The sequence below is a fragment of the Schistocerca serialis genome, chromosome 3 (genome assembly GCF_023864345.2).
Source record: "Schistocerca serialis cubense isolate TAMUIC-IGC-003099 chromosome 3, iqSchSeri2.2, whole genome shotgun sequence".
Lineage (NCBI taxonomy): Eukaryota > Metazoa > Arthropoda > Insecta > Orthoptera > Acrididae > Schistocerca > Schistocerca serialis.
This window is the reverse complement of record NC_064640.1, coordinates 894,354,300-894,367,306: the sequence shown is the minus strand read 5'-3', so window position 1 is coordinate 894,367,306 and position 13,007 is coordinate 894,354,300. Positions and strand designations below refer to the sequence as shown.

The window sequence follows — 13,007 nt, the reverse complement described above, 5'->3', positions numbered from 1 at the left end:
TGTGGGGAGGGTGGGGGGGGTCGAAATTTTTGCAAAAGCAAACATTAGAGTCAAAAAACTACCAAATCACCACTTCTTTTTTAGAAAATAAGTAAACTTTGAGGCTTTGCATTTATGTTCATAGCACAACAACCCTTTAAATTTATAAGTCTAATCATTTACAAACAAGCACAATGTTTGATGTTAACTTCATCAAAAACAGATGCCACATTTTCTAGTCCATCTCTGCTTGCAAAGTGACAGTTACAGATCATAAAATACTCTCAGGTATAAAACTTACTAGGCCTGTATTTCACATCTTCAGCTTCTTTTGACACACTAACTGATCTTTCACGTGAAGATGGGTGGACATCTGCAACACCTGTAGATTTACAGCAAAATTAGGAACTCCGCAAAATATATTGAAAGAAGTCTATCTAAATATGGACAGTACATACAGACTTACACAGTAAAATCAACACAAGAAACAAACAGCATAAGGAAAACACACACACACACACACACACACACACACAAGGAGGAAAAGGACGAGTGATTAAATTTAATGATACTGGGAGGGAACCAAACAAGGAAAGAGGGCACAAATGGATGGCAAGAGAGTGGAATGCTCGAGAGAATAGTTTGAAGGGTGGGAATGAGTGGTGGTTGGATGACACATGCCTAGCCAGGATGGGGAGGTGGGAATTGTGGTGATAGGAGTGAACAGGAAAAACTGGAGATGATACTGCAGTGACATAATACGGCAGGGGAGGGGGGGGGGGCAGTTTCCGGGTATGTAGAGGTGGAAGGGGGGAACAGGGAGGGGGCAGTATATGTCTGCATCCGGCCTTTTTGCTTGCTTGAAATGCTTGCAGCATACAGTTACACAAAAGTCCGGCAGATAGTAATATATTCATTTTGGATGCAGGGAGCACCTGCATTCGACTTCTGTCACACTCATTCAATCACCCCATACTTGAATGGCCCAAATGTCCACTCTAAGTCTGCATGCAACACTGGAAGCAACTTGAGCTCGTACACAGCATGTGTATTCATCAGATTGTCGGATGTACATTAGGTGACGTAATGGATTCCTGCCTGTAAGACAATTCTCTTTTGCTGAAGCGAAAGTTGAGACAGCAGGAAAGGTGAAAGTACTGGATAACTGGGATGTAGAAGAATTAATTATTAATCCAAAAAGTTTCTACAGTTGGTTGAGAATGACTCGAAATGTAACGAGTAAGGGGCATACACTTAGTACGTCCAGCAGCTTTCAGAAAATGATATCTTCTCATGAGTGTCTGGAAAGTGAGTTAACATTTACTTTAACATTAAGTGACATCAACTGATATAAAATTTGGACATAGTTTTTAAATGTTACAATACATTTTTTCTGTTATTGACATGTTCTAGATGCTGCAAACTGACCATTATTACAAAAGTTGGTGGTTGCTTGGTTTTTCTGAGAAATTTTTAACTGTTTCCAAATTTGCTTTGCTGCATGACAGGGCGGCCCTGCCCTCCAAACCCCACAGTACTCCATTCAACCACAGCTTACTTCCTCCAAGCATTCATACTCTAATATACCATGTCCAAGCACGGAAAGCTCAAGAAGGTATGAGAGATAAAAATCCCCAACCTGTGGACTTCTGCCAGAGACACTGGCATTGGGACAGGTTGTGCCAGCGAATTCTGTGGGAGGGCGTGCGTGAACTGAGAAAATGGAGTGGGGATACCAGACCGGGAACTGGGGTCAAATGAATTTCATAAATGTTTAAGTTTTAAGCCTAATAATACCACTGGAGGCAAAGTCACTTTACACGGCTTAAATAACACATCCCCCGAAACTTGTGGCTTGGCTTGTGTGGCTAAATGACACTGATAGCCATAGAGTAGGTTCAACAACATTGGTGGGTAATTGGTGGAGCTTCTTAAAGATAATTAACATCTTTTCAGTAACTGTGGGAACAACAGCCTGGATGGTTCATTTAGCTGGCCTTTTAACATTAGCCAACATAGTCTTGCTACAATGGTCATGCAGCACAGTTGAATGTTAGATGTTCTGTGCGTCTCTGAATATCACATAATAACTAGGATCGAAAAGTTATGTATCAGGGGCTATAGACTAGTATCACTTCCAAGTAATACTATCATGGAAAATGTAGGAGTTGCAATGTATGTAAAAGTTGGACACGAAGTCAACAATCACTGAAACAAATAGTTTTTTGTTGATCACAATCTACATGCTTGTGCTTACGAGTTCCTGCTGCAGAATACTTCTCTGACACTTTTAACAGCCTACAGATCTCCTCTATGGGAAATTTCAGTTATTTATGAGAAATCTAGATGCATTATTGAGCCACCTGTCAGATAAGAACAGTTAGCAGTTTGGGTAGATTTCAAAGTAGATTTTTTTAAAAGATAGGGACAGCAAAAATGACCTATCATCAATATTTGGGTGTTTCAATTTAATTTCTGTAGTCAATTTTTCAACTCATATGCAGCATGATAGTAGGACACTGATTGATAACATTTTTGTATACAGTTTTCAGGCTGAAATAATTAATGTTTACCCAATTGTTAATGCTCTACCTCATGATGCACAATTAATGTAAATAAACAATATTGTACTTCACCACTCTGAGGCAGGTTCATACAATTATTAATGAGAATAGGATACATTGTTTTAAAAGAGGTGACATGAGATGATGAATATATAGAAAGAGATGTTACTGTCAAATTCAATTTACATATGCAATATGCATCACTGGAACAGGGAATTTTTCCCACATGGGGTAAAATACGCAGCTGTTAAACCTCTTCATAAGAAAGGCAACAAGACAGACTTAAAGAATTATTGTTTAATTTCCTTACTGACAGACATTTCCAAAATACTCAAAAAAGTAATGTATTCAAGAGTAGTCTCACACTTGAGTAGAAACATTTTACTTAGCATATCACAGTTTGGATTCAAGAAGAGTTGCTAAAATGAGAATGCTATTTACACCTTCACTCATCAAATAGTAAAAGTCTCAAGTAATAAAATATTGCCAGTTGGCATTTTCTGTGAACTTTCCATGACATTTGATTGTGTAAATCATGTTACTCTCTTACAAAAACTCAAGTTTTATGGAACTGATGAGCATACACACAACTAGATTGAATCATACATAGAAAACAAAATGCAAAAAGTGTGCTGAATGATTCCAACATGTTGGAAGGGTAGAAAGTTTGAGCGACCAGGGAGAGATCACAATGGGAGTCCCACAGAGTTCAATTTTGGGTCCACTCCTATTCCTCATATATGTGAATAATCTTCCACTTAACACCCAACTAACGGAATTGGTACTTTTTGCAGACAATACTAGTGTTATAATAATTCCCATCAGATAGAAAGCAACAGTAGAAATTGTAAGTGACATTTTCCAAATAATTATAAGTGATTCTCAGAAAATGGAATCTTCCTAAATTTTGAGAAAAACATAGTATAATCAGTTTTGTTACAACATACAGAGTCATACCAACAATTGATGTAGCACCTGAGCAGAAGTCAGCGAATAGGGTAGAATGCTCCCATTTTTTGGGTGTATATTGATGAAAATTTTAACTGAAAGAAGTGTATTACTGAGCTTCTCAAACAATTAAGTTCAGTTACTTTTTCTCTTCACACAATTGTCAAATGTCGAAACAAATTAATTAATTTCCTGACATATTTTGCATATTCCCATTCAATGTCTTATGGAATAATTTTCTGGGTAACTCAGCACTTAGAAACAAAGTACCGACTGCACAAAAGTGAGCAATAAGAATAATGTATGGTGTTCCCAAACCAATGTCATGTAGGTACCACTTCAAGGAACTAGGTATTTTTAACTGTGCCATCCAATACATGAAGTAGTGAAGGCAGCAGAGGATCAAGTAGGTAAAAAGACGAGGGCTAGTAGAAATCCTTGGGTAACAGAAGAAATATTGAATTTAATTGATGAAAGGAGAAAATATAAAAATGCAGTAAGTGAAACAGGCAAAAAGGAATACAAACGTCTCAAAAATGAGATCGACAGGAAGTGCAAAATGGCTAAGCAGGGATGGCTAGAGGACAAATGTAAGGATGTAGAGGCCTATCTAACTAGGGGTAAGATAGATACCACCTACAGGAAAATTAATATTGAATTTAATTGATGAAAGGAGAAAATATAAAAATGCAGTAAGTGAAACAGGCAAAAAGGAATACAAACGTCTCAAAAATGAGATCGACAGGAAGTGCAAAATGGCTAAGCAGGGATGGCTAGAGGACAAATGTAAGGATGTAGAGGCCTATCTAACTAGGGGTAAGATAGATACCACCTACAGGAAAATTAAAGAGACCTTTGGAGATAAGAGAACGGCTTGTATGAATATCAAGAGCTCAGATGGAAACCCAGTTCTAAGCAAAGAAGGGAAAGCAGAAAGGTGGAAGGAGTATATAGAGGGTCTATACAAGGGCGATGTACTTGAGGACAATATTATGGAAATGGAAGAGGATGTAGATGAAGTTGAAATGGGAGATACGATACTGCGTGAAGAGTTTGACAGAGCACTGAAAGACCTGAGTTGAAACAAGGCCCCCGAAGTAGACAATATTCCATTGGAACTACTGACGGCCGTGGGAGAGCCAGTCCTGACAAAACTCTACCATCTGGTGAGCAAGATGTATGAAACAGGTGAAATACCCTCAGACTTCAAGAAGAATATAATAATTCCAATCCCAAAGAAAGCAGGTGTTGACAGATGTGAAAATTACCGAACTATCAGCTTAATAAGTCACAGCTGCAAAATACTAACACGAATTCTTTACAGACGAATGGAAAAACTAGTAGAAGCCAACCTCGGGGAAGATCAGTTTGGATTCCGTAGAAACACTGGAACACGTGAGGCAATACTGACCTTACGACTTATCTTAGAAGAAAGATTAAGGAAAGGCAAACCTACGTTTCTAGCATTTGTAGACTTAGAGAAAGCTTTTGACAATGTTGACTGGAATACTCTCTTTCAAATTCTAAAGGTGGCAGGGGTAAAATACAGGGAGCGAAAGGCTAATTACAATTTGTACAGAAACCACATGGCAGTTATAAGAGTCGAGGGACATGAAAGGGAAGCAGTGGTTGGGAAGGGAGTAAGACAGGGTTGTAGCCTCTCCCCGATGTTGTTCAATCTGTATATTGAGCAAGTAGTAAAGGAAACAAAAGAAAAATTCGGAGTAGGTATTAAAATTCATGGAGAAGAAATAAAAACTTTGAGGTTCGCCGATGACATTGTAATTCTGTCAGAGACAGCAAAGGACTTGGAAGAGCAGTTGAATGGAATGGACAGTGTCTTGAAAGGAGGATATAAGATGAACATCAACAAAAGCAAAACAAGGATAATGGAATGTAGTCTAATTAAGTCGGGTGATGCTGAGGGAATTAGATTAGGAAATGAGGCACTTAAAGTAGTAAAGGAGTTTTGCTATTTGGGGAGCAAAATAACTGATGATGGTCGAAGTAGAGAGGATATGAAATGTAGACTGGCAATGGCAAGGAAAGCATTTCTGAAGAAGAGAAATTTGTTAACATCGAGTATAGATTTAAGTGTCAGGAAGTCATTTCTGAAAGTATTTGTGTGGAGTGTAGCCATGTATGGAAGTGAAACATGGACGATAAATAGTTTAGACAAGAAGAGAATAGAAGCTTTCGAAATGTGGTGCTACAGAAGAATGCTGAAGATTAGATGGGTAGATCACATAACTAATGAGTAAGTATTGAATAGGATTGGGGAGAAGAGAAGTTTGTGGCACAACTTGACCAGAAGAAGGGATCGGTTGGTAGGACATGTTCTGAGGCATCAAGGGATCACCAATTTAGTATTGAAGGGCAGCGTGGAGGGTAAAAATCGTAGGGGGAGACCAAGAGATGAATACACTAAGCAGATTCAGAAGGATGTAGGTTGCAGTAGGTACTGGGAGATGAAAAAGCTTGCACAGGATAGAGTAGCATGGAGAGCTGCATCAAACCAGTCTCAGGACTGAAGACCACGACAACAACATCCAATACATATACATTCACTAATGAGATTCATCATAAATAATCCATCACAATTTAATAAGAACAGTGATGTCCATACAGACAACACTGGAGGCAAAAATGATCTTTATTTCCCATTACTCAAGATGTCAGTGGTTCAGAAAGGAGGTCAACATTCAGCAACAAAAATTTATTATCATTTGTCAAATACCATAAAATGTCTGACAGGTAGCAAAGCAAGTTTCAAATCTAACCCAAAATAATCTCTCCTGGGGAACTCCTCATGTTCCATTGACAAATGTCTACACAAAAACTTAAAATAGATTTTGTGTGGTCCAGCCTTAAAAAACAACAAATTGAGAAAAATGCAGAAATGAGGAAAACATTAAAACCAAAATATGAGCAAAACCATGTGTAATTGGCATATATGATTAAAAATCTTAACGTTCAGCAATAAGTTGTTTAAAATCTGTGTAAGTGAAGGAAATTAAACATGCAAAACATTGTTTATACAATAATTTGTGGTAATAAATTTCATCAGCTCTTAAAAAATCATAGATATGTAACAGCAAATCAAAACTCGTCACGAAATTAACGCTGTTATCTGGGTACAAGGTAATCAAGCTATTTTTTGACATGCTACGAGAACAAATTACACATTAACATGCATGTTTTTGAGAGATATTTCCTTGTTCCTTACCCAGAAAAAAATAAAAATTGATCAACATTGGTAATTAAACCGAAAACTGTGAAGTACAGTGAAAGGCGTCAGACTGTAACATGTGGGGGTGTGCATTTTCCTACTGTAGCCAATGGCAGTGCAGCATACTCTGGTAATATATGAGTGCAGTGACCTCTAGTGTATTGCTTGTAAACTTTTCCTTATTCACTGTGCCACTCCATCTCTATCTTGTTATCCCCACTGATAATGGTGCCCCAAGCAGGCAGTAAATCTTACTTCTGAACACGATGTCGCATGAGTGCATCATTGATTTGTAACATAGTTATTATAATAAGGAATGTACGTGGTGCCATAACAATCGATAGTAACTACAAAATTACACCACATCTGTGATTATTTAGTTTTGTAAGGACCCTCGGAGATCAGAAATGGTGCATTACAGGACGGTTTATATACTATTCTCTTGTAACATACAGACATTTACTGAATAATGCCATTTTCCTTTAACAACACCGAATTGCCAGTAACCACCAGAAGACCTGACCTTTTACAGAAAGACCTTGTATACCTACCCAACGAAGTACAGTTTTGTTCACTACATTTTCAGCCAAATCGGTGGAAAGAAGGAAACTTATATGGAATGTAATACTCACATTATTTGACATATCAAATAAGCCACCAGAACTGTAGCTTAAGGGGAAACCTAACAAACATGATGATAAATTGTCAAAAGTCATAAAACTGTTTCCCAACACAGGAGGAACCAATCTCACAATTGTTGCTAAACCTGAGCCACAACTTGTGAAAATCTTTAACACGTTCACTTTTGAAGCAAAAATAATTACATATACAAAAACACTCACGTATTAAAAAGTCAAGTTAGGTGTAAGAATGGGAGAACTCCATAAAAAATTTTCAAGAATCAAGGAAAGTGCCTAAGACAATAACAACAGACAACAACAGAAATATATGCTTCCCATGCATGAAATGTGTTTACATTCTCTTGTTTTCAGTGGAATAACCTGCCAGTATACACGCACATACTCAAAAGTATTTCCTCATGAACGAGTTGCAACTTATGTCATTGTGTCAGCGGATTCGGCTATTTTTTAGATGTATTTCACAATAATTTGTGTCTCTTGGTGACTTACTAATGCATAGAATACAAAAATGTAACTACTCCATTAATGAAGTAGAAAATAATTAGAAACAACCATTATCCTAATGATACATGTGACTGACTGCTTTCTCACCGCCTGGAGCGCTAGTATCACTCTAACTGTCAAACGGTAACAACTTTCACATCAGACAATGTCGTGACCATCTACTATTTGTGTCCAGGTACAGCAAATCTCGTTGCTGATCAGTTGTGCTCGGCTGACTTCAGGTTTTATGGGTCAGCAGCTCGTAGAACTTCGTGATGGTAGATAGTCAAGGCTTAAGTGGCCTTTAGGACAAGGAGCTTTTGATTCATTCCATGTGAAATTCAAAATTGTATGTTAATTACTGAAGTTTATAATCTCATGTACAATGTCACAGTCTTTGCACCAAAATGTATCGAAGTTCCTAGGCTGCTTATGCAGTTTTTAGGACCTACAGTTTACAGTAATGAAGGACTTAACAAAATTTTCTCAACAGTATACCCCGTAACTAGAAGCAAATGAAAGTTTTCTCCAAACTACAAGCAGCTTTTCACAAGGAAAGTGTTCCAGTTCTTATTACCTTAACTAAAACTATAAGTTTCAGATTACAGACTACATAAATAGATTGGTCTGAATCCTATGTTTACCACTGATGGCTGCACAAATGTCATGGACACATGTTTCTTTCATTAACCTGGAGCTGAATTTGACCTTTAAGTAACTTCTCTCGAGAAGTTAGTATACAACTACAGCAGTTTACAAGTAGCTTTGTATTTTTATGTAAAATTCCTTTCTGTAGATTGAATCTGCCAATAACACAAAGCCTTGTAATTATATTTCAAAACCCTGGAGGTGCAGAAGTATTTACTGGTGTATTGCACTGGAGTGAAGAATCAAATTCAGTGGACAATCTTTGCGATACAAGCTAGTTAGGTTAATGAGTCTATTACTATAGCATGGTCTATACATCATGGTCGCCACAAGTTTCCCCAAGTGAAACTCCCTGATATTTCCCTAATTTCCTGACAAGTTTTAGCATTTTTCCCTGACAAATTTTGAGATCGAGGGTAACTAACAGCATGAGTTAACAAAAATATATAAGGACTTCTGTATTTCCAAAGGCGTGCGCAAAAATCTTAAGTACTAATATTGCAACATCTTTTGTAATGAACTACACTCCTGGAAATGGAAAAAAGAACACATTGACACCGGTGTGTCAGACCCACCATACTTGCTCCGGACACTGCGAGAGGGCTGTACAAGCAATGATCACACGCACGGCACAGCGGACACACCAGGAACCGCGGTGTTGGCCGTCGAATGGCGCTAGCTGCGCAGCATTTGTGCACCGCCGCCGTCAGTGTCAGCCAGTTTGCCGTGGGATACGGAGCTCCATCGCAGTCTTTAACACTGGTAGCATGCCGCGACAGCGTGGAAGTGAACCATATGTGCAGTTGACGGACTTTGAGCGAGGGCATATAGTGGGCATGCGGGAGGCCGGGTGGACGTACCGCCGAATTGCTCAACACGTGGGGCGTGAGGTCTCCACAGTACATCGATGTTGTCACCAGTGGTCGGCGGAAGGTGCACGTGCCCGTCGACCTGGGACCGGACCGCAGCGACGCACGGATGCACGCCAAGACCATAGGATCCTACGCAGTGCCGTAGGGGACCGCACCGCCACTTCCCAGCAAATTAGGGACACTGTTGGTCCTGGGGTATCGGCGAGGTCCATTCGCAACCGTCTCCATGAAGCTGGGCTATGGTCCCGCACACCGTTAGGCCGTCTTCCGCTCACGCCCCAACATCGTGCAGCCCGCCTCCAGTGGTGTCGCGACAGGCGTGAATGGAGGGACGAATGGAGACGTGTCGTCTTCAGCGATGAGAGTCGCTTCTGCCTTGGTGCCAATGATGGTCGTATGTGTGTTTGGCGCCGTGCAGGTGAGCACCACAATCAGGACTGCATACGACTGAGGCACACAGGGCCAACACCCGGCATCATGGTGTGGGGAGCAATCTCCTACACTGGCCGTACACCACTGGTGATCGTCGAGGGGACACTGAATAGTGCACGGTACATCCAAACCGTCATCGAACCCATCGTTCTACCATTCCTAGACCGGCAAGGGAACTTGCTGTTCCAACAGGACAATGCACGTCCGCATGTATCCCGTGCCACCCAACGTGCTCTAGAAGGCGTAAGGCAACTACCCTGGCCAGCAAGATCTCCGGATCTGTCCCCCATTGAGCATGTTTGGGACTGGATGAAGCGTCATCTCACGCGGTCTGCATGTCCAGCACGAACGCTGGTCCAACTGAGGCGCCAGGTGGAAATGGCATGGCAAGCCGTTCCACAGGACTACATCCAGCATCTCTACGATCGTCTCCATGGGAGAATAGCAGCCTGCATTGCTGCGAAAGGTGGATATACACTGTACTAGTGCCGACATTGTGCATGCTCTGTTGCCTGTGTCTATGTGCCTGTGGTTCTGTCAGTGTGATCATGTGACGTATCTGACCCCAGGAATGTGTCAATAAAGTTTCCCCTTCCTGGGACAATGAATTCACGGTGTTCTTATTTCAATTTCCAGGAGTGTATTTTCAGATGGAGAAAGCAAGGGAAATGGTATATCTGTTTCATTAAGACCACTGATATTATTTTATTTCAATACAGCGAAACTCACTTGGTGACAAAAATACGCATTTCGTTGGAGCCGCAAGACAGATTTAAAATACCTTCACCAGTTTCAGAAATAACCTTGGAAAAAAGTAGGCCTCTTGAAAGAAGCGTATAAGACAGGGAACAGTTGTCTAAACAAACACTATAGGTGACTGCCAGTAAAATGTTGATTCTACTATGTTCGTTATTGTGAGTTATTACCCACTGTGTTATGTCTGTTATTTTACAGATATTGTATGGTTTTTCTTTCAAGAAATACATGAGTACATAGCATGCAAACTACCAGCAACTGGCACAATTTTCTTCTTCTTATTTTCCATACTTTCTAATATATAAACTACTTCTGAAGTGTCAAAATGTACTAGAATAAATAGAATGTCTATGAAATGCCACTCTGTACAATGTACTTGTGGTGACACAGTCGCAATTCCTGAAATCCATCGCCCGTGGCCTCTGGCCTGTCCAGGAGCACTGCAGTTCTTAGTCCAGGGAAACCACAAAAAACCGATGCATTATGCGACATATGGACAGACCCGGACTGCGGGCAGATCGGTGAGACTAGATTCAATGGGCAGGGCCTGCACATTAGTGGAAACCGAATGGCTTCAGATCAGCACACCCGATCCTTTAGAGAGATATCTGTAGAAACGACCTGCAGTTTTGGGCTGTTATGGAAGTCCACTCATGCCACAGACACCATGTTAATAAAATGAGATCATGGTGATCACTCCATGCAACAGGTACGTTGCGCAAATACTCTGAGAATCAGTAGGAATAAAAATAAGTAGCTGCTCACCATAAAGATGATCGCTGAGCCACAGACAGGCACACAGAAAAAAGACAATCACTCTCTAACAACTAAATTTTTGGTTATTGCCTTTGTCAGAAAACAACAGCACACACATATTCATACAATCACTCACACACACCTTGTACACACATGACCGCCATCTCTGGCCGCTGCGTCAACCGTCTCTGAGAATCAGGTCCAAACAAACCACTCCTCATGCCTCCCTGCCTCTCATCAGCAGCTGCTAGGCTAGCGGCAAGAAGTGGTGGCAGCAGTGACTGCAAGCTGAGGGGAATGGCAGAAAAGGGAGAAGTAGTAAGAATGAGGGAGTAGGGAAGTTATGCGCGTACTAAGTTGCGACCAACCAGTGACGATGCACGATATCTCAGTAAACAAACCATTATATCTACTGAGACAAAAACGAGAATTTTCTACGCCCCCCCCCCCCCCCCCCCCCCCCGATATTTCCCCCATTTCCCTGACATATTTGAAATTCCGATTTCTAGAACTTGTGGCAATCCTGTACATAGCTTTCTTAGAGTATGAAACATTTTAACATTTTGAAAATTGGGTGAACTGTCTTCATAGTGCCCTCAGTAGTAGTGACCTAGGAAATTTTCTTGGTAAAGACGTTTCGCATAAATTGCTAGTAAGTTGCAAATTTTGTTGCACAAATTCATGATTACTGATTATGAAGATTACTTTAGTACTGTACATCATTGTGAGCTTTTGAATAAAACTGCCATGGCATCTGATTGCCATTAGTGTTTTTGCTGATAAATAAAAAGCAAAGAAAATTTTCACTGCTAATGACGACATGTTTCTTTGAGACAGGTTTTAAACTTATAAATGTCTCAGAAATGAGATGTTAAACTGCACATGCAGCAAATGAGACATTTAAGACATTCTGTATCAGATTGTTCAAATACATATACAGTATTTTTATTTCATCAGTTCCGATTTTGATGTAATTTGGAATAAATTACACATATATTTGGTATGAGAGGAGAAGAACGTCATGGCAACATCGTTCTTTCCATAATTTTCTGCATTAGCGAGTTTCAAATTCATTGGGAAAATTTTGATTATCGCCCCTGTATCTTGGACAACTAGCTGATATATGGTTTTATTAATGCCATATGTTGCAGTGCACAGACTGCAACTATATTTTTCCATTTTTCACATGAGAGTTGTCTTCCCATAAACAAATAACAATAACCAAAACAACCCAGCAGTATAGACTACTGTTTGCGAGCTTTCACTGTCTGCCACCAGAAAGCGCTATGAGCTGCAGACCCAAAATCAGCCGAGTGCAATTGATTGGCTCACCCAATCGGCACCAAGATTTGCTGTCCCTAGACAGACACATATTTATTAGATTGTGACTGCACTGAGGAGTCAAAGTGGACCATTCTGTAGTATTACCAATGTGCATTGTTTACATGTCAAACTTGTCACTTGCTCTAGTGTAAAAACAGCAGGTTTCGTGAAATCATGTGTATACACACAGGTTTTCCTTCACAACAGGTACTTATTTATAACAATTAATATGAAATAACGTTAAGTCTGCAGTGATTTTAGTGTTTCTGTGTCCCAGAAATCTGTTACATTTATAAGAATCTGTCTGCCATCACGACACATTAAACACCATTCAGGACTGCAATGGATACGAAAAATTGAAGGGGGAACACTGCTA

At 40.0% G+C, this 13,007-nt stretch overlaps 1 protein-coding gene across 2 annotated transcripts in view; it reads right to left on the bottom strand.

The window, feature by feature from the left end:
- LOC126471138 (delta(14)-sterol reductase LBR-like) overlaps window positions 1–13,007 on the bottom strand; it is a 765,587-nt gene that overhangs the window by 212,746 nt on the left and 539,834 nt on the right. Inside the window, exons 1-2 of one of the 2 annotated variants that reach the window (XM_050099232.1) lie at window positions 6,718–6,949; window positions 281–361 (exon numbers count right to left, since the gene is read on the bottom strand). In XM_050099232.1, coding sequence (XP_049955189.1) covers window positions 281–361; window positions 6,718–6,745 — 109 coding nt within the window. In that variant the 5' untranslated portion in view covers window positions 6,746–6,949. Of the gene's footprint in view, window positions 1–280; window positions 362–6,717; window positions 6,950–13,007 lie in introns of those variants that run through there. The other variant, XM_050099231.1, reaches the window with a different exon arrangement.